This window comes from Lepidochelys olivacea (assembly GCF_965140295.1).
Source record: "Lepidochelys olivacea isolate rLepOli2 genome assembly, chromosome: 8".
Taxonomy (NCBI): domain Eukaryota; kingdom Metazoa; phylum Chordata; order Testudines; family Cheloniidae; genus Lepidochelys; species Lepidochelys olivacea.
The window spans coordinates 11,231,392-11,253,662 of NC_140418.1; the positions used below are offsets into that span (position 1 = coordinate 11,231,392).

The window sequence follows — 22,271 nt, forward strand, 5'->3', positions numbered from 1 at the left end:
CCGGCCCCATGGACTTGTGCACGTCCAGCTTTTCTAAATAGTCCCTAACCACCTCTTTCTCCATAGAGGGCTGGCCATCTATTCCCCATGTTGTGATGCCCAGCGCAGCAGTCTGGGAGCTGACCTTGTTCGTGAAGACAGAGGCAAAAAAAGCATTGAGTACATTAGCTTTTTCCACATCCTCTGTCACTAGGTTGCCTCCCTCATTCATTAAGGGGCCCACGCTTTCCTTGGCTTTCTTCTTTTTGCCAACATACCTGAAGAAACCCTTCTTGTTACTCTTGACATCTCTTGCTAGCTGCAGCTCCAGGTGCGATTTGGCCCTCCTAATTTCATTCCTACATGCCCGAGCAATATTTTTATACTCTTCCCTGGTCATATGTCCAACCTTCCACTTCTTGTAAGCTTCTTTTTTATGCTTAAGATCCGCTAGGATTTCACCATTGAGCCAAGCTGGTCGCCTGCCATATTTACTATTCTTTCGATACATCGGGATGGTTTGTCCCTGTAACCTCAACAGGGATTCCTTGAAATACAGCCAGCTCTCCTGGACTCCTTTCCCCTTCATGTTAGTCCCCCAGGGGATCCTACCCATCCGTTCCCTGAGGGAGTCGAAGTCTGCTTTCCTGAAGTCCAGGGTCCGTATCCTGCTGCTTACCTTTCTTCCCTGTGTCAGGATCCTGAACTCAACCAACTCATGGTCACTGCCTCCCAGATTCCCATCCACTTTTGCTTCCCCCACTAATTCTTCCCGGTTTGTGAGCAGCAGGTCAAGAAAAGCTCCCCCCTAGTTGGCTCCTCTAGCACTTGCACCTCTATGTTCATTGTGAAGGCCTTTGCAGAACCATTAGTAGCTCAGACATATTTCTCACATCTCTTCTTTATTACTGATTCAGTGGATGTATCCACTTCTGTATAGCCGTTGGATATCGTTGTCACCACCGTAACACCCATTTAACCATAAATTGCTTTATTAAATCTAAAGGCCAAATTGTATTTGTGCAATTGCCCCAAACATGTTTAAAAGCTTAAGCAGTAAGCAGTTACATCCATACAATAATACACATCCGTAAGTATTTGATCAGAATACTCATGAAAGGATCAGTCTCGGGATAACTCTTGCATCCTGGCTTGCTTCAGCATGTTTGGATAGGATCTGATAAATACCCTTAGCAATCCTGGTTCCTTTATATAGTACAGCAAACAAGTGGCTGTTACTGTATAACATGTTGCTGTTACTATCCTAGCTAAAACCCACATTTTGGACTGTTTGGAGTCATTACTGGTTCACTACGCACACGCCTCCTTTGTTGTTAGAACCATCCCGGATAATCTGGACCTTTTCCAAGGACTTTTCCTCTTATGTTATCAGTTACCTTTTAGGTCCAATTTTTCCAGTTAAGCCACATTTCAAGCGCAGTATTTCCAACCAAGAGTAACATTTTTCAAGGCCTTCCCATGACTGTTAACTGCAAGCTATAATTTTTTTTAACCAAGCTAATTTAACCCCTTATATACCTATATAATCCTATAGTACCTATACCTACAGTATCTCTCTCTATAATCATTTTTATCAGGAAATAATAAATGCTCTTGGAAGTTCAACTGGATTCTTTGAATAATTGTAGAGGATTTAAAAATACAATTAAAGTGTGAAACCATAGAACTGTACTCTCCTGTGTGTAGATAAAGGCATGTTATTCTTTTCCATACATCAGCTACATGATTTCTAGGCGTACTCATCATGGACATGGCATATATGATTAATTTGTTGTGAGTATCAGATATTGTAACCTTTTTCCTCTTCTGCAAATAGTAATAACATGGCTGAAGAGGCATCATTCCATTCAGCACAAGAATATGTCTATAGGTTTGTTTCTCTATTAAATTGCGAAGGGGCAGATTCTGCTACCTATACTCACATTGAAAAATACATTATTCCACAAAGAGTCCATAAAAATAAATGGAGTATATCTGAATAAAGTACTGTTATGAGCTGGATGGAACCTTGTTAAACATAAAACTGCCACCTAGGACAAAAGGACCGTGAGAAACCGCTAGGGAGCTTTTGCCTGAGTACTATTTTGGACAGCTGTGCAGTACGGGGCAAAACTCGGAATATGAAAGAGAGAGCGTGTGCCTAAAGAACTAGGGGTCCCCAAATGAAATTAATAGGCAGCAGGTTTAAAACAAACAATGGAACTCCTTGACAGCGGATGTTGTGAAGGCCAAGACTATAACAGGGTTCAAAAAAGAACTAAGTAAATTCATGGAGGATAGGTCCATCAATGGCTATTAGCAAGGATGGGCAGGGATGGTGTCCCTAGCCTCTGTTTGCCAGTGGCTGGGAGTGAGTGACATGGGTGGATCACTTGATGATTGCTTCTTCTGTTCATTCCCTCTGGGGCACCTGGCATTGGCCACTGTCGGAAGACAGAATACTGGGCTGAATGGACCTTTGGTCTGACCCAGTATGATCATTCTAATGTACTTATGTAAAGAAGTATCTGAAAGTGCAGTGGCTGACCCTTGCAAAAAATCGGAGAAAGGTTTCTTGAGTCAGGGAGCTGGCTGAAAAGGGTGCTCCTGCTGTTTCCTGCTATTCGATTCCTTCTGTGTTCAGAGACACAGGACTTTATACACTCTTTGTAAAGAAACAAAACTGCATCAGAAAAAATACCAGATCCTATCAAGTTCTACTTCCAACTGGAACATCCCCGGAGCCCCGAAACTTGGACTAGCTGCTTGGGTAAAAAGGGGTAACATTGATGCTAGGAGCAGGATCTAGCTTCTAAGGAGAGAGATTGTGAACTGGTATTCTTATTGGACCAAGATGGAACAAATAACGGAGGCACCAGCAGAATTGTATTGACCTTCTTTAGTGTGGTCAGTAGATGCCTTTCCCAACCTGCACAAATACTATATATAGATTCCAAACTCATCTCCTTGCTGGGGTCTGCCTTTCTTTAAAAAAAGAGAACAGTAAGGAGCAGCTCAAACCATCTTTCTCTGATTCCTCCCTCAGGACTGCTTTCCCTAGACAGAGCTATGCCCACATCTCTTCTCTCTAGGTGGGATAACAAGTCATTGCCCACTTACCCCTTTCCCAGCAGGGTAATAGGATGATATGTTTCAGGCCAATGACAGCCTTTTACAAGGATCTTCAAGGACTACGTCATATTGCAAGTACTGTGATGACATAGTTACTTATTGACCAAACTCCAGCCTCGGATATGCCCAGCAGTTACTTCAGTGGGTGCCGCACATGTATCTAAAGGCAGAATTTATTCCTTATACAGGAAAGAGACTCCATAACGATATTTATTTCTTCATATTATTAGTTCTTATTCTACACATTCACTCACCTCTTCATTTCACCCATTTTGTTCTTTTATCTGAACTACAAAGGAGTACGAGAGCTGGGGAAAAAAACAACTTTCTGGACACAATTTTTTCTCCCCCCAAAAATGCAGACTTGGGTTGTCATAAACATACAGCTAAGGGTAGTCTAGAATTCCTCCTTACCTGTAAGGGATTAAGAAACTCAAATAGCCTGGCTAGCACCTGACCAACAGGACCAATGGGGAAAGAAGATACTTTCAAATCTTGGGAGGGGGGGAAGGTTTTGTTTGTGCTCTTTGTTTTGTGTGGGGGTTCTCTCTTGGGACTGAGAGGGGCCAGACAGAAATCCATCTTCTCCAACCCATCCCCATCTAAGTCTCCAATATTGCAACCAGTAGAGGTAAGCCAGGCAAGGTGGATTAATTTATCTTTTGTTTTTCTTGTGAATTTTCCCTGTGCTAAGAGGGAGGTTTATTCCTGTTTTCTGTAACTTTAAGGTTGTGCCCAGAGGGGAATCCTCTGTGTTTTGAATCTGAATACCCTGTAAAGTATTTTCCATCCTGATTTTACAGAGATAATTTTTACCTTTTTTTTTTTTTTCATAAAATCCTTCTTTTAAGAACCTGACTGATTTTTCCATTGTTCCAAGACCCAGGGGTTTGGGTCTTTGATCATTTTGTAACCAGTTGGTTAGGATATTATTCTCAAGCCTCCCCAGGAAAGGGGGTGTAAGGGCTTGAGGGAATTGCTGGGGGAAGAGGAACTCCAAGTGGTCCTTTTCCCTGGTTCTTTGTTAAATCACTTGGTGGTGGCAGCGTTAGTTAAACCCAAGGTACAAGGGAGAATTTGTGCCTGGGGAGTTTTTAGCCTCAACTGGTAGAAATAAGCTTAGGGGGTCTTTCATGTGGGTTCCCAAATCTGTACCCTAGAGTTCAGGGTGGGAAGGAAACCCTGACATGGTGGTAGCTGTGGGATCATTTTGAATCAGAAGCACAGGGGGTTTAAACAAAACTTTTCTCTCTCTCTCTCTCTCTCTCTCCTTTTGGCTGCCTGGAAGCAGAGAGAGGTTTTGAGCTGAGAGCAGCTGGAGTTCTTCTCTGCCTAAAGGCAGGGTAGTTAACCTCCTGCAGGGAACCCTGACAGGTTGACTGAAACATTTCAGGAACATATGATGAATTCACAGAGTGGTTTAAAAAAAAAAGTTCCATTTTGACATTTTCAGAACTAAATTTTTGAGTCCAAATTATTTTGTTTGGAAATTTACTGCAGTTTTATTTAAAAATAAAAAATTAAAAAGTTTAAAAAAATGTTAATGGCCAGCAAACCAAAAATAAAAAAAACAGTTACTCTCTCAGCTTTAATCAGCACATCCCCCTACATGTTTCATAACAAGATTTGTGCAACCTGGAGCTCCACACCTCCTTCCCTAGAGGCTTACTAGAGAAGATCAATTTTTCTTGTATGTAACCCTTCCAAAATGTTGGGGCACACCTCCTGTGCTTGACGCCAATTTTCAATACAACCCTAGTTGCTAGTTAAGCTAGTGAGAGACACCCTCAAAATTTGCATACCTGATTTCTAGGTCAATGTTTTGAAGTTAATCAGGGTTAACCCACACACTCAAACCTGCATCAGAATTTGCAATAAAAGAAAACAGGACACCACCATTCCCATGATGCACAAATAGTATACAGTGGTGGCTACCCTGAAGAAGCCTGCTAAGAAGTATGGACAGCCTGACTATAGTTCAGCAATGCAACTAGATTGGCATACATGACTGTTGGCATCTCCCTGGTCACTGACAAAGGCCCTTGCAAGACTCAGAGCCTAAATATTTTCATTTGGATGGGACTGAGCGATCAGTAGAAATCTTCCACAAGTCAATGGCTGGGAGTATGATAGCACCAAAATGTATGACTGATTATGGATATTATCTTCAGAAAGAGAGAATGAGAGTAAGCGTGGATCAAATTTAAGCTCCTTGTTCTTGCTTTCAGGGCAATGAACAAACTGGACTCTAACACCTGGTGTGCACACAGTTTTTGTACCAATATAACTATGTCAGTTAGGAGTGAGATTTTTTTTTTTTAATTGAAATAGTTATACTGGTACAATCTCTAATGTGGATGCAGTTATACAAGTATAATGGTGCCCTAAACAAGTATATCTTATTCCCCTTCCTCTACAGGAATGCCTATAAGCACCATTATCGTTTATATGAATAGAATTACACCTGTACAAGAGGGTTGATACCCATTTAATTACACTGGTTACTTTTAGGAGTAGACAGGCCCTAACACTTTGCTTTTTTGTCTTCCCACATGCCATACTCCCCATTTATAAAAATCCACCACTTTCCTGTTGACGGAGACCTATGTTCCCTTCACCCGGTAGCTAGTTTAACCTACTGAATACGAGCATATAAAAACTCCTTCTCCATTCTGTACAAACGACATGGAAGTACAAAGCGTGGGCTCTGTTGCACAGCTTTTCAGTGCTCCCTTTCCTGCCGCTTGGTTTGTTTGTATGTTGTCTGTTAAATGGCAAGCTCACAGGGATAGGGACCCTTCCTTCTTACCTAACTGTAAAGTACTTAACATGCTGCTAATGCAACACAAATAATAGACTAGATGCTTCACCCTTTGCACTGCTCTGGCCTGGAAGCACAAAGGACACAGAAACCTGGTTTAATCAGCCAGTTAGGAAAACCCCTTGGATAGGAACACCTGGAGGGCACAGTCAGCTCCATGCCACCCCTTCCTGCTCCCTGGTCCTCCAAGCATAAAAGAGGTTCTGAAGGGTTAAAACAGACTCTGTTGAGAGAAGGGGCCACCAAAAGTCAGTTTCACACTCCCCACCTCCTCAGCTACACCAAGCAGAGCTCAGTCCCACAAAGTGTGATCCTAACGAACTAAAGAACCCCCAAATGGAGCAGTTGAAATCAATATTTTCATCAGAATAGGGCCTGACCTTCCGATTATACTCCCCGGAGAAATGGAGGTTACAAACAACGCAAATACTTGGCAGTTCCAGAGTATATTATAGCTTCATATGACTTGTGACCAAATGTATTGGCTGGTAAACTGAACAATGAACGCAGCCTGCTGGTTCCTAATGAAAACTACAATAGAAGTAATTGGTGGTGCAATTATGCAAGCTTTTTGGACACAGCTTATTTAGTCCTCTATTGGTCTTCATCTCTGTTCACCTCTATCCTAGCATTATTGGAACTCTTGCAAGCTGCAAATCCCCAGCTCCACGGGTCCCCTGCCTTGAGGGTCAGGGCTAGGAAAGCTGGAAAAGCAGAAAAAATATTTACATGTGATCTCATGAAGCTGTCAGGCAGCTTCTCAACTTGAAGCTACAGAGGAATATACTTCTGTTTTCTGACTCTCTCCATGAGCTAAGCTGATATCAGAATAGATCGCCTGATGGAAAGCCAACATCCATAATCACCTAGGACCTCATATGCGGCACTTCTACTTCAGAGTGAAATAATGCCTTCAAATCCTTGACTATCATTAATTAATTTGAATTGAAGGTGTTGGGTAGTCTCTGATCCTTAGCTTCAGTTGCTATACACTATTTGTATTGCAGTAGCAGCTAGGTTCCCTAGTCATTGAGCAGGACCCCACTGTGCCAGGTGCTGTATAAACATAAGATTGGAGCAGGGACCGACTAACAGTTTATGATCTAAGTGGAGCACGGGAATCCTTTTAGAGTCCTCTAAGGAAAACTTTTTTGTAGGATCATTTACTCTTTATGACAAAAAAATATCAAAATCTTGTCTTCTGAACAGAGTATTCTACTGGAAAGAAAAATAACCCACCATTCTGCTTATATTAACGCAAAGAAATGCAGAGCCATTAGTTTGTGGGATGCACACAAGCAACGTGTATGGGAAAGTGACACATTTTAACACAGATTACTCATGAAATTCTAGAGTCCTCCTATAAACTTCATTAGTTGCACAGCAAACATTTTCTATATAACATTTCTGTCCTGTTTAAGACTAGAAAATTTGCTTCACTTTTGTATATTCCATTTGTTTTTAAGTTGCTGCAGGGAGAGGGATAGCTCAGTGGTTTGAGCATTGGCCTGCTAAACCCAGGGTTGCGAGTTCAATCCTTGAGGGGGCCATTTAGGATCTGGGGCAAAAATTGGGGATTGGTCCTGCTTTGAGCAGGGGGTTGGACTAGATGACCTCCTAAGGTCTCTTCCAACCCTGATATTCTATGATTCTATGACCATGGGGACAGATATGTGCTGGGAATCCTAGGAACAAGACACGGGGCTGTGACAGATTTGGCTGTGGATATTATGGGAGTATACTGACAGCACTTTTTGTGAAGGGGGCAGGACATTTGTCAAATAGGAACTGGACTCAGACTACCAAATAATTGTATATGCAGTTCTTTGAGGCTATTCACTTTGTTGCTCTAGACATGGACAGAGCAGAACTAGTTAAGAAATAACATTGAAATGATTTCACTTCCACACACTTGAGTGACCCCAGTCCCCAGCTCAGAGGTCATATGCTCAGCTGGTATACATCAGCATAGCTGCAATGAAGTCACTGGAGTTACACTGCTTTACACCAGTGGAAGGTCCAGTGTTCTTTTGAGCCTTGTAAGTGAATTGACAGCCTGCAGCACCAAGAAACTAGTGAGAGATTTTAAGAGTAGGGCTGGTCAAAACATTTCGATCCATTTTATTTATTCATATTTAATAAAAAAAGGCTTTTTCCTCCCATATCTTCTTGAGGAAATTTCCCTTTTGTTCAAGGAATTTCTCTGGGTTTTCACTGAAAAATCAAAAACCTCACATTCTTTTTTATTTTTCATTTCCAGCAAAGGAAAACATTTCCACTTCTGAGGTGGTTGTTGTGCGTGGGGGTGGGCAATATTTTCTTTTCCTTTGTTTGAAATCCTGGTATACTCCAAGAAAATGTAAAAAGTTTAAAAGTAACAACTTTTTTCCCAATAATTTTCTTGAACAATTAAATGGAATTTTTGACCAGCTCTGATTAAGAATTGAGAGGGATTTGCCATTATTACAACTGGAATGAAACCTCAAACCCTTCTACCTCCACTGTAGAAATACAAATCTGGAACCCAACTAAGCTAACAATGGTAGCCATAGCCTCTGTGTTGCCTTAAATAATCTACATGGTGTATCTAATATCAGGCTTTAAGACTAATGAATATGTCAATCAGCATTGCCTCATTACTTGCACATGTACACATTTTCAGACCTAAAGGAAGAAAGCACCTGGGGGTGGACGTAATGTGCAGAGACAGATCAGCAGTGTATGCACCTTTTAGTGGCATGATTGATGGACAAGTTAAACCCCATGTGAAGAATAATGCCATTAATAATGGCATCCAACTTCGTGGATCAGGTAACTGAGCTACAATATATAAATCTTTGATCAACTTTAAAGATTAGTCATTGAATAAGTTCACCTTCCATTCTTAGCCAACTGGAGAGCTATGGAAGAAGCACAACCTAAATGAAGTTGAGCAAAACATAACTGTATAGAGGAGGCCAAGGTCCATGTTTCACTCAGAAGGGTCTGGTCCTGTATTCAAATCCAAGTACAACTCATTCACTCTTAAATACATAACAGGCCAAGTTATCCATCAACAGAATCAGCAAACCACTCCATGTCCCCTACAGCTCTGCACCCATATAGATAATGGGAGAAAAATAAGGGTCTAAAGTGAAGAAGAAAAGAGCCGGGGGTTGAGGGGTGGGGGGGTGGAATATTTAAAGAGGGAGCTTGAAATATACTGTAGTTCAGGTCTTTAAGAAAACATTTCTTCACCTCTTCTTCCCACCCCATCCCCCGAGAAAAGCCCCAGAAATGCCGGTTTCATGAATGAGTCCTGTTGGCTGGACTGCAGTAGTGATGGCAGCCCTGCTAGCACAATGGCAGTACGAGACTGGAAAACAATCTGAAAATTGCCATAGTATAACCAGCCAAGCAGACCAGATGATCAAAATTTGATGTTTCCTTTATCCGCCCTGTGACCAGGGTCCTAGCGGGGAGCCAGCTGTGGTCACCCAGTTAGGGTGAACTGCAAAGAATGGGGCAGACAAACCCCATAAAGCTGGTGGATATTCCAATACTTCGATTTACCAAGCCAGCATAAAACAGCTTCTTTATTACCTTACTGGTTACTCAGAAGTCCAAACAACACAGTTCCCTGAAAGTGAACCAGCCGCAGGCCTCCATCCAGGTATCCACATCAAATATGATGAAAATTTCTGTAAATCCTATTTCATCATATAAAAGAAAAGGTTCTACCAATCCCAAAGGATTAGACACATGACCTCCTAGGTTATTGAATATTTTTTTTTTGCTTTTGCTTTTTTCCTTCAACTACATCAAATTCAATCTGAATGGCACCCAGGGGGGAAAACGCTGACAGACTTTTGAGAACGTTCTCTTGTAAGCAGGCAGATGCTACGGCAACCCCCACTATGACCAAGTATGCAGTGGTTGTAAGCAGGCACAGGACTGGTATCTCTCCCTCGAAAGAAGTGAGTGCTGAAGGACTGGTGAGGTAGGGCAGGGGAGCAGGCAGCTGTCAAGGTGTTTCTCACATGATGTCACACCTCAACATTCATCAATCCCATAATGGCCTGCTTTTAAAGGAACAGCAGAACTATTGCTGATGCCATAAGCACACCAACTTGTGTTTCAAAGTTTGCTTTTGCTTTCTAACATTTAAAACTCCACATTAACAGTTTAGGGAAATTTTCCTAGACCCATTTTTTATTAATAATAAAGCTTTACAAGTTTAATGTTTCTTTTGGGCCAGAGATTATACATGGAGAAAACAAACTAGTTTTGGGTATTTTAGTGTATAAAGGAGCATGGGTGTGAGACGGGAGAGGTGATTATATTTTTAATTAGAAAACACCCTTTTCATAGAACACCTACTAGAACCAAAATATTTAAATATTGAAAAAAAAGAAAATGAAAATATTTAAGAGCCTTTTCTCCAAACCAGCCCTGACACTGTAATGACGGACGATACTCGGGGGAGGAGGGGAAAGATAACAGAGATCTGACGTTCTGTTCTGATAAGCATCCAATAGCTCTAATGCTTGTCCAGATTCTCAGAGCTTCAGTGCATCTATTGTATCCCAGGCTCCGTCTGGTAGCTTCAATACCCTGCACAGTACACTCTTCAGGACTGGGCCAACTAGCACATGGGAGTTTCTCTCACTAGTGACAGCATGATGTTTTGGGAGCAGTTTGTCCATATGCTCAATAAAACAGGAACTGGAGCCAATGCAGCTGCAGGGGGAGTAAAAAGGGGTCCAGTTAGGGCCATACCTCTCCCTGCAAGGATCCCTTGAACCCAGAACAAACTGTGCGGGAAAGACACCCACCCACCCACCCACGAGACATTAGGACCCAAGCGGTGCCTCCCCTCCTCACCACCACCTGGTCTTCTTGGAGAACTGCGAAGAGCAGCCAGCCAGAGATGCCAGTCACAGACTCCAGCTGTTACCAACAAGAACAGCCAAAGCAGGGACCTTCAGACATTTCAGGAAAAACTGCTGCAATTTTTCTACCTTTCTCTGCCCTGTAACTGTTAGCTCCAGCCCTCCACTGACAACAGGGTATGTCAACACTGTAGTCAGGAAGTGTGACTATAGAGACATGCCCAAGCTAGCTCTGATCTAGCATGGTAGCTGCATGGGCTAGACCCTCCTGCCCAGGATACTGGGTAAACACTCCCATGGTTGCTGGACATGTTGCAGCGGGTTCAGTGCCGTTGTTACTTGAGCTACCTTTGATCTAATTAGAGCAAGGCTAGGTCAGATATGTCTACGCATGCTGCAATTACACCTCCCAATTTCAGTACAGACACATCCACAATCTCTTCACCTTCCCTTCACTCCACATCAGGTCATCCCACCTCTCCTGTCCTGCCCTCTCCCACTCAGCCCCTTTCCTTTCCCTTCAGCGGATCCCTTCTTAAGTAACCTCCCCAAACACACACACACAAATCATTGAACTAAGACGTTGTTTGCCACCATCCCATTGCTCACGCTGTGTGGTATTCCCTTTGCCCCAGCCTGTCTCTCTCTTCTCTACCTAGACAATATTCTCTCTTGGTCACTTTGTACTCCCCTGCCAATCTGTTGTCACGTCTTATTCTTGGATTGGAAGCTCTTTGGGGTAGGGACCATCTGTTTGTTCTGTGGTTGTACAGCCCCTAGCACCATGGGGTTCTGCTCCCCAACTGGGGCTCCTAAATGCTACAGGAATAGAAGTGATTAATAATAATGACAAGGATATCCATACAACACAGTAAGCGACCACCAGATAAACTGCATTTATGCAGGTTTCATCCTGGTACGTTGCCAATGCCACATCAACAACGGGTTCTCTTATTTCCTTCCCAAACGACAAGCTGCTTCAGATAAACTGTCATGAGTTTCTTTCATTTGTTCTGCTGCAGAGAAGCAACAACCGCCCCTTGCTTGACTAGCCCAGGGGAAGTTAGAGAATGTGTCTTCACTCTTGCCTTTATATTTGTCATTCATTGATCTCAAAGCCTTCAGCCTTCTTTGTGGTTTCAATATTCACATTCCACAGATGGGGAAAATGCAGCCTAGAATGGTGAAATGATTTACCCAGGTAACAGCTAGTGAGTGACAGTGTCAGGGATAGAACCCAAGGCCATCAGGTTAGTCCGGTCTCCACAGGAGCATGCTGCTCCTGATGTTGAAATAAAGCATGGACTTTTTCTTTTAAACACACAGGACTTTCATTTCACTGAACTGTTGGCAAAGTTACAATATAAAAATACTTTTTTAAGAAGATGCAGGTACATACAACGGCTCTTCTGTGGAGGCAAAGAAGAAAACTGCCCAACCAGCTTTGTTAACATTCAATCAAAAATGTGGTGTGAACTGACCAACTCTGATAGGATGAGGCCAATGGGGTTAAAGGCGTTTTCATGTTATAAAAGCTTGAAAATCAGTGTTCATCAGAGTAAGAATTCCAAACCTATTCTTAGCACAGTCTAGAGCTGAAACAGGGTCTGATGTTTAGTTTTAGGGCACAACAAAGTCTTGAGATATTTTGTCACTTTGTGGGGTTGTTTATGAAAATACTTAAATATACAAAAAAGTCTAAACCAGGACTAAAAATGAATGCCGGTGGCTACATAAAACTCAAAACCAGCTAAACATAAATTCCCAAAAATGAAATTAATAAATCCCTCAAAACTATGAAGGGTTGTTTCTGGAGGTTACAATGAGGTCAATAGTTCTCAGCTTTACAACAGTTAATGATACCCCTAACTGCTGTCAAATAAATCTCTTCATGACAAAATTTAGTGCAAAATATAAAATGAAATTCTACTTAGAAAAGTGGCTAAGTAAATATGCAGCCTTCTTACTTCACAGTTCTGCTCCCTTGGCTTCTTCAAAACTGCTTATTTCACAGTGATTATTCCTTTCCTCTTCCCCCACCCCCACCCCCAGGGGTTTTTACTCCTGTTAGCCCAGCCATCTGTAAGAGAGTGAACTGAATTCTAGCCTACTTGTGTGCAAAGTTACTAAGTTTCATTCACTCATACTTGTAAAAAAAACACAAAAGGTGATGAATTTGGACCAGTATTAGTCAGGCATAATCTAGTGAGCAGAAATTGTACTCTTGTAACTAAGGGCAGAATTTGGCCTGTAGATTTGTACAGATTTGCAATGATATTTAAGAATGCAGCTTGATTTTCACATTTGCAAATTCCACCTGTGATCTGGGGTTAAGAAACATCTTTCATATCTGAACAAATTTAGTACTGGAGCCACACTAACTTTATTTTTAAGTGACTTTAGTAAGTTTTATTTAGACCCAGGACATGCAGAATTTGTTGCTGTTAAAGTTATAACCCTTCTGCCAGATGGAGTTGGCAGCAACAAAGGCCAGGTTCATTATTTAGGTGTTCCTCTTAAAAATACAAAACAGTACCAGCTCAAGCCCCCATCCACTAATCAGGGAAAACCTAACAAGACCCCATGGGTTCCTCTAAGAGGGAATACTTCCCCACTTGTGAGCACTGAGTCAGTGTATAAAAAAGCGAACTATTATTAAAAGGGAAAGGGAACCAAGTGTTAATCTGGGAAAACACCAACCACATTCAAAAGCACATGACCGTAAGCAAACCTGATCCCACAGCGCATTGGGCAGTGTCCTTTGCCTTAGTTCCCCACTTTGCAGAGGGCAAGTCCCATGAATTAATGGCCCTTTAACACATCACTCCCCTATCCCTCCACGGCACCCCATTCACAGTTGGCTGGCCTTGGTTAGTGAAGACCCAGAGTTCAGAGTTGTCATCAGAATAGGGCCTGGCCTTCTGATTGTACTTCCCCGAGAACAGGGAGGTTACAACAAAGCCAAACAATTCCACAGCACATTATAGCTTCAAAGTGACTTGTGACCAAATCTAGTGACTGGAAAACTGATCAACGAGGGCAGCCTGCTGGTTCTTAGTGAAAACTACAATACTAACTGCTGGTGAAAGTGCACAAGCTTTTTAGACACAGCTTATTCAGTCCTACATTGGCGCTTGTCTCCTCTTCATGGGTGGGGGGAGGTGGAGAAGGGGACAATCAACGAAGTCTTGGTCCTTTGATATTTCACAGTGGCTCATTTGGTTTCAATGGGTCTTGTTTGCAGGACCAACACTATTCATTAATTAAGGCTTCTTTCCTGGTTGGTGGGTTACACAGTTACAGAATTCAGAGTAGCAGCTGTGTTAGTCTGTATTCACAAAAAGAAAAGGAGGACTTGTGGCACCTTAGAGACTAACAAATTTATTAGAGCATAAGCTTTCGTGAGCTACAGCTCACTTCATCTGATACATTCAGTGGAAAATACAGTGGGCAGATTTATATACATAGAGAACATGAAACAATAGGTGTTACCATACACACGGTAATGAGAGTGATCACTTAAGGTGAGCTATTACCAACAGAAAGAAAAGGAGTACACACTTCTCACAAAAGCTTATGCTCAAATAAATTTGTTAGTCTCTAAGGTGCCACAAGTACTCCTTTTGTTTTTGTGAATACAGACTAACACGGCTGCTACTCTGAAATCTATTACCAGCAGGAGAGCGGGGGGAAAAAACCTTTTGTAGTGATAATCAAGGTGGGCCATTTCCAGCAATTGACAAGAACGTCCGAGGAACAGTGGGGAGTGAGGGGGGGGGGAAATAAACATGGGGAAATAGTTTTACTTTCTGTAATGACCCATCCACTCCCACTCTTTATTCAAGCCTAAGTTAATTGTATCCAGTTTGCAAATTAATTCCAACTCAGCAGAGTCTCGTTGGAGTCTGTTTTTGAAGTTTTTTTGTTGAAGAATTGCAACTTTTAGGTCTGTAATCGAGTGATCAAAGAGATTGAAGTGTTCTCCAACAGAAGTTTTACAATGCAAACACTCATGAGATACCATAGAATACAGATGTTATAAGTGAGACCAATACATGCATTTCATCAACTCTAAACACATTCTTATAAACTGAACTTCTATTTCAGCAATGCTAACATGCCAGTGAGCCAGACTGGTTTCCAGCTGTGCATTTGTCAGTGCTAAGTGAGGCCTTGGGGCCTTGTCATGAGCTGGCACCTGGTCTAGCAGTGTCATATGGGCTACTTCTCCAAACCACTAGCAGATGGTTGCAACCATGGAACAAAGTATAACAATAGCTTAAGCCTTGCTCTTCAAACAACCACATATAGGTGATCCCTATGCTCCAAGCACTGCACTGGGAAAGAGGAAACGTAATTAATTACTGGATATAACCAGGCAGCCACCACCAGTTTCTCCACACCATTTATGTGCCATGCCCCAGCACCAGTGGAAAGGATGAGCAACTGGCTGGCCAGAATAATGGCATTTTCCATCTAAAAGTTGCAGAATATCTACAGAATTTTTAAGTGCAGTTTTATACTAACCCAACCAGCAATAACTTTGCCTGCTATAATTTCTGTGACCCCACTGAAAGGGTTATAAGGAACACACACATCAAGGGAAGGCAGCAGTGGTTTAGTAGGAGCAGTAGGAGCAACAAGTAAAACAGACATATTGGCTGTGCATAAAAGACCTAGGACATTTCACTGCATTTGGCTCCTCTCTTCAACTCTTGTGGATCCTCAAGGCCCGGGCAACATATTTCTAGTACCGCCCCCGCCCAGCCCCTCTCTGCAGCTCTCTTGGCCCCAGCTTTTGCAGCTGGAGGAAGATGTGGTATAACTGTACCTCCTCAAGAGCTGTGCTATTTTTGAGGCCGTTGTTTCATTTCCGTTTGCTTTTATGTTGCAAGGGGCTAATTATTCCATTTCACAACTGGACACATCAATGCTTATATTTTTTCTTGACATCAGAGTTGCGTAATCTGAAAATTCTGCCTTCTATAGTTCTAAACTCTAATTTGCTGGGCAAACAGACTCAGCCTTTCTAGAACATATAAATAGCAGAGACGTTGTATATTATAACTTTAATTTGGGCAGAGAACTCCGGTGAAACATCTGCAAAATGTTCCCACTCAAATTGATTGTTTTTATTGCCTTGGTTTCCATTGGTAAGTTAAGATTACTATTTCATTCATTTTCTTGAGTCTTGTTTTCAAACAGACTTTTTAGCAGATGGTGGAATATCAGCTTAATATTCTTGAAGCAAAATCCATCCTTTAAAGATTAGATAATTGACAAAATATAAAATTATTCATGTGCATCTATTTTAGCAGCAATTTGTAGTGACTACTATAATACACTACATGGTTTAAAGGGGGTAGCCAACAGGTGGACCGCCACACAAATCTGGACCACCAGACGCTTTTGAACAGACCGTGAAGTCTTATTTACTATCATCATTGTTATTTTTGTATTATTTTCTCTGAAGTCTAGACTTTGATTATAGCTTGACCAAGAAATTTGAACCTTGACAAAAAATAAATGATTATCCCTGGCTTAAAGTAACACCACATTAATTTCAAAATTAAGATGATTTTAAATTAGTCTTAATAGGTCTGAAAACTAGAGTATATGCAATCACTCAAGTTATTAGCTCTACATTATTTCTAGAGGAATTTACCTTTTACTGTGTCTTTGTAACACGATATTAGAGAAAGTCATATTGAGCAACTAACCTTCAAAGGTTGAAGAGACGTGACCCAATTCTGATCTCACTTACACCAGTGTAATTTCATTGATTTTAAACAGAATGAGATCAGAATCAGTCCCAGAGTCTCTGGTCTTGTCTGCACTAGGTTTTTTCTTCTTAAGACTTCCTAGAGTTGGTTCCATTGGGGCAGCTAAATGAGTGGCAAACTCAGGGAGGAGTACTACTTTAGACCAGCTAACAGCAGCGGTTCGCATTTTAACCACCCTGTCATCTAAATTCACACTGGGCTAGTTAGATAACAGGAGGTAAAAACACCAGTGACTGCTCTACACTATCTCTTCTGCTGTTCCTACCGCTAGTAGAAGTAACCATGGGAAATATTAGGAAAAATCTAGCACAGATGGAACCTCTTTGTGAAAAATGGGGCTGGGAGAAACCAGAGCCTGAGAAGGTTTTTTTGCTGGCACTCAGCAGCTTTTTCTAAGGATTGTGTTTCCAATGAACGAAAGTTCTTCCTCTAACTAGATAAAACATACATTTCAAGTTCAACAACGCTTGGCTGTCTAGATCCTACATCCTGTTTGCACTGGATGAAATTTATATACTAAATACAGTACTCCAAGTATTCCTGCTTCCAAGTGACACTACCATCTTCTGAATTACGGAGTCTGGGTTGTCCATCTCGAAATAGAGAACTGAGTAAGGGTTGAACAACAGCCAAGATGATGGAAACAATGCTATTTATGTTAATATCTGCTTATGAATATATGTATTCTCTATATAAAAAAGATCTTTTCTTCTTAGATGTCTGTCAGATTCCCACCAGCCTTCAATAACTTCTCCATTATCAACATACACAAACAAGTGAAGGAGGAAATAGGTTCATTTTAACTCAGTACACTCAAGTAATTTACTTCTTTTCAGCCTTGCCAAGAACCTGATCTGGAGTGCACTGAAGTCCAAGAACAGGCTTCAGGAGGCTTCAGAAGTTGGGGCTTGGAGCTGCTCGCTTCTTTCCTAGCAATAATGGAACACTTGCAAACTGCAAATCCCCAGCTCTGCAGGTTAACTGTCCTGAGAGTCAGGGTTAGGCAAGCTGGAAAGGCCAAAATATTATTTATACGTGGTCTCCTGCTGCCCTGAGGCAGCTGCTCAACTTGCAGCTACAAAGGAGAATTCTTTCATTTTTTGACTTCATGTGCTAAGCTTTCCTGTGAATAGGTCAGCCTGATGGAAAGCCAACATCCATAGCCTCCTGTGACCCCACGTGTTCTCTTCTACTTCAGAGCTAAATAATGCCCTCAAATGCTTTATTACCATCATTAAATTTCCCCAATCAAGGAGGAGGATAGAATCTGATCCTTAGCCTCAGTTGTTATTCATTACTTACATTACAGTAGCACGTAGGAGTCCCAGTCATAGGCCAGGACCCCATTGCACTGTGGGCTGTTCAAACAACAGACAGAGATTCCCTGCTCCAAAGATTTTACAATCTAAGTCAAGCATGGGAATTCTTTTCGAGTTCTGTAAAAAAAAAAAAAAAAAAAAAAAAGGGTTGGTTGGATCAGTTATCCCTATATCAAATCTCAAAATCTTCTCTTCTAAAGTAAAAAACACCACTATGCTTACATTAAAGCAGGAGTCCCAAACTAGGGGTCGGGACCCCTCAGGGGGTCACGAGGTTATTACATGGGGGGTCGCGAGCTGTCAGCCTTCACTCCAAACCCAGCAATGCCTCCTGCATTTATAATGGTGTTAAATATATTTTAAAGTGTTTTTAATTTATAAGGGGGGTTGCACTTAGAGGCTTGCTATGTGAAAGGGGTCACCAGTACAAAAGTTTGAGAACCACTGCATTGAAGTAAAGAATGACAGAGCCACTAGTTTCAGGGACTCACACAAGCAATTTGTATTGGAAAGTGTCACTGTACAAAGCAGATTACTAATTAATTCCAATGTCCTCCAATTTTATCCCATTAGTAGCATAGCAAATACTTAATATGTAACTTTCTATCACAGAAAAATAGAAAATATGCTTAAATTTTCTATATTTTTTTAAGTTTTTGCAGGACCATGGGGACAAATATGTGCTGGGAATCCTTCAAACAAAGTAAGGGGCTGTGATATCAAAGGATGTGGAAATTACGGCGCTCCAAGGAAATCAAGGTAGTATACTTATTAACACCTTTTTTGGCAATGCATTTTTTTCTTGGTTCATTGTTGTTGCTAAAATAACTAAATGTTCACTTAGAACAAAAAAATCTGAGTTTAGCAGCCATCATTTAAAGCACTTAAGCCTTGTGAAGTGTGTCAGAATGACACCACTGTAGACCAACTGATGAAAAAAGAATGTGTCAATGTCCTTCTTCTGTGCAATAACCCTCATGTGATAGACTCACACTGAGCATGGGAGATAGCGGACTCCATGACCCATTTAGTCCTTGACCTTCATATCGTTGGGACTTTCAAGAAGGATCCTTACATACATTAGTGCTACTTCTAAGTATTTTTGTGATGGGAACAGGATATTTGCCCACTAGGAATTGGACTCAGACCACCAGATGATTATACACACAGCTCTAGACATGGGAAGGACAGAACTAGTTAAGAAATAACATTGAAATGGTCTCAATTCCAAGTGCTTGAGTGATCTGAGTCTCCAGCTCATAGGTCATATGCTCAGCTGGTGTAAGTCAGCAAAGCTCCTATGAAGTCAACTGGAGTTCCGCTGATTTGTACCAGTGTAAGGTCAAGTGTTCTTTTTAGCCTTGTAAGTGATCAGTCTGCTAGCAACATGAGGCTAACTAAGGATATTAACAGTAGAGATGGTCAAAATATTTCCATCAAATTTATTTTTTTTTAATGACAAAAGATTTTTCCTCCCATGTCCCTGTGAGAAAATTTGCATATTGTTTATACATTTTTTCTGGGTTTTCATATAAAAACAAAATCCCCTAGGCATGGGTTATATTCCACCTCTTAAAAAATGTAAAAGTGAATATTTTGATTTTTAAAATATTTTGCATGGAAATTGAAACCTATGGTTTTTTTTTAAAAACAGATCTGATTAACTTTTGAGAGTTTTTCAGCTATTGAAGCTGGACTGAAGCCTCAAATATTTCTACTTGCATTACAAAGCTACAAAATTAAAATACAACTAAGTTAATAATAAAAAGCTGCAGCCCCAGTGTTGCTTTAAATAATCTACATGGTATAAGATATCAGACATTATGGCTATAGAATATGTAAATCAGCAATGCTTCATTACTTACACATGTGTACATTTTCAGAGATGGCACCATAAGACGACATCTAGGGGTGGATGTTGTATGCAACGATGGATCAACAGTGTATGCTCCTTTTAGTGGTACTATTGAGAGACAAGTTATCCCCTATAAAATCAATAATGCCATTAATAATGGAATCCTACTCCGTGGATCAGGTAACTTAGCTACCATAGTATTGATCTTTGATAAACATTAAATATTTCTCATGAAATAATTTTCCCTTCATGATTCTTTACCAATTGGAGAGTTGTGGAAGAAGCACAACCTAAACACAGTTGGATGGTAAACAAAGCAAAACTGTACAGAATAGGTCAAAGCCTGTATTTCAATCAGAACTGTCTGTTCCTGTATTTGAATCCAAGCACAACTTATTCACTCTTCAAAACATGACAGGCCAAGTTCTCCATAAACAGGACCATCAACACAATCCTTTTCCCTTATAGCTCTCCACCCACTTAGACAATGGGACAAAATGATGATCTAAAGTGAAAAAAACAAAGAGGAAAAACAAAGTATTAGAACATGGATCTTGAAATATACTGTAGTTCAATTCTTTTAGAGAAAATTCTTCCCCACTTTCCATCAAAGGACAACAGCCCTGAAAACCTCAATTTCATGGATACTGTAGACTGGACTGGACTTGTGCTGAAAGCACTTTTAGCACCAATGAATAGTACTAGAGTGGAAGATATTTTGACTCTGGCCAGAGTAGAAACAGCCAAGGAGATCAGATGATGAAACGTTGACGGTTCCTTTATCCTTCCTTAATCTCTCTTTTATTTTTGTTCCTCCCATCAAGGTTTCTGCGTAAAAATGTTCTATATCAAGCCTGTTAAATACCAAGGCCAGATCGCAAAAGGCAACAAAATTGGAGTAATGCTGCCAATGCAAAGAGTGTATCCTCGTATAACATCTCACGTTCACATTGAGAACTGTAACAAATCAGATCCTACTGGTAACTTATAAATGCAAAGTTACATGAAATGAAAACGTACAAAATTTCAAACAAAATCAACTGAGCAAACAAAAACAAGTTTCTTTCCTCCTTCCCAGAGACACTGCCAAAAAAATGTAATCCACGGGAAAGGAAAAGATGTATTATGTATACAGCAAAATAAAAATGTATATGTCAACCACAGTAGCCATGTGTCTCACTGCCAGTTTAACAGGCTAGTGCTTATCTGCACATGACAACATTGTAATCTCAGGCTCAGCAATAAACTATCCCAAAATTACCAGCCCATCCAATTGCAACCTTTTTTGGTATCAATACTTGTTTTAATATTGCATCTTTGTCTAATATGTAAACTGTGAACTCTTCATTAGATGCATGGACTCTTGATGTGAAATATTAGAGAAGAAAAGTGCTCGCTCTCTATTTCTAAATAAGTCCAGGTAATAAAACAGGCAGGACAACCTCTTCATTCAGTAGACAAGCAGAGAGAATAGTGGAGTCTAAGAGAATAGTTTATCCATAATGGGAACAGAAAGGTAACATTTCCTTTATCTTCTCATTGTGACGGAAATTGATAGAATAGCCCACAAAACCTCTTACACCCCATATGTGGCAGACATGATTTATATTCTGTGTTCTAGTGGTTCTCCCCTGGGCTTTAATAGGATGTGTTTTACTCTGTCTTCACCTAAGTGTGGTGTTTAGATGTTGCTTGTAATTATTAGAATTGGGAGCATTGGCTGTTGGGAGTCTGAAAGGACAGGAAACAGGAAGGAGCGGGGAGGAGTTGAGAGGCTGGGAGAAAGCTACAGAGGGCGCAGCAGCAGCTTGGTAAAGAGGTTTCCACTTTGAAAATAAAGTCCTATTGAAGCTTGTTAGTACCTTGCCTGGTTGACACAACACGAAGTGGATCTGAATTGTAGCCTGGGGGAAAAAACACTGACAGACTTTTGAGAACACTCTCTTACAAGGCAGATCCCATAAAGGCCCTTTTCTATTACTCCAGTTTAGAAGGTCCTCCAGATCTTCTTGTATGATATTCTTGTCCTCCTCCATATTGGCAATATCTCCCAATCTTGTGTCATCTGCAAATTTTATTAGCACACTCCCACTTTTAGTGCCAAAGTCATGAATTGGTCCCAAGACCAATCCCTGACAAACTCCACTAGTAACCTCCTTCCAGCCTGACAGTTCACCTTTCAGTACGACCTATTGTAGTCTCCCCTTCAACCAGTACCTTATCCACCTTTCAAGTCTCATATTAATCCCCATCTTCTCCAATTTCACTCAGTTTCCCATGTGGAATTGTATAAAATGCCTTACTAAAATCCAGGTAGATTAGATATTTGTCTAAAAAATCTGTTACCTTTTCAAAGAAAGATCAGGTTGTTCTGGCACAATCTATTGTTTGTAAAACCGTATTGTATTTTATCCCAATTACTTTTTAGTTCAATGTCCTTAGCTATGCTCTTTTTCAAAAATTGTTCTAAAACCTTGCATACAATTGAGGTCAAACTAACAGACCTGTAGT

General features: G+C 40.9%; 1 protein-coding gene across 1 annotated transcript in view; it reads left to right on the forward strand.

Moving 5' to 3' along the window:
- Positions 1–20,918, forward strand: part of LECT2 (leukocyte cell derived chemotaxin 2) — a 61,012-nt gene extending 40,094 nt beyond the window's left edge. Inside the window, exons 8-11 of the mRNA XM_084637957.1 lie at positions 15,900–15,956; positions 18,559–18,664; positions 19,789–19,940; positions 20,585–20,918. Of these exons, the coding sequence (XP_084494083.1) occupies positions 15,900–15,956; positions 18,559–18,664; positions 19,789–19,940; positions 20,585–20,751 (482 nt within the window). The 3' untranslated portion in view covers positions 20,752–20,918. The remainder of the gene's footprint in view (positions 1–15,899; positions 15,957–18,558; positions 18,665–19,788; positions 19,941–20,584) is intronic.
- The last annotated feature ends 1,353 nt before the right edge of the window (positions 20,919–22,271 follow it).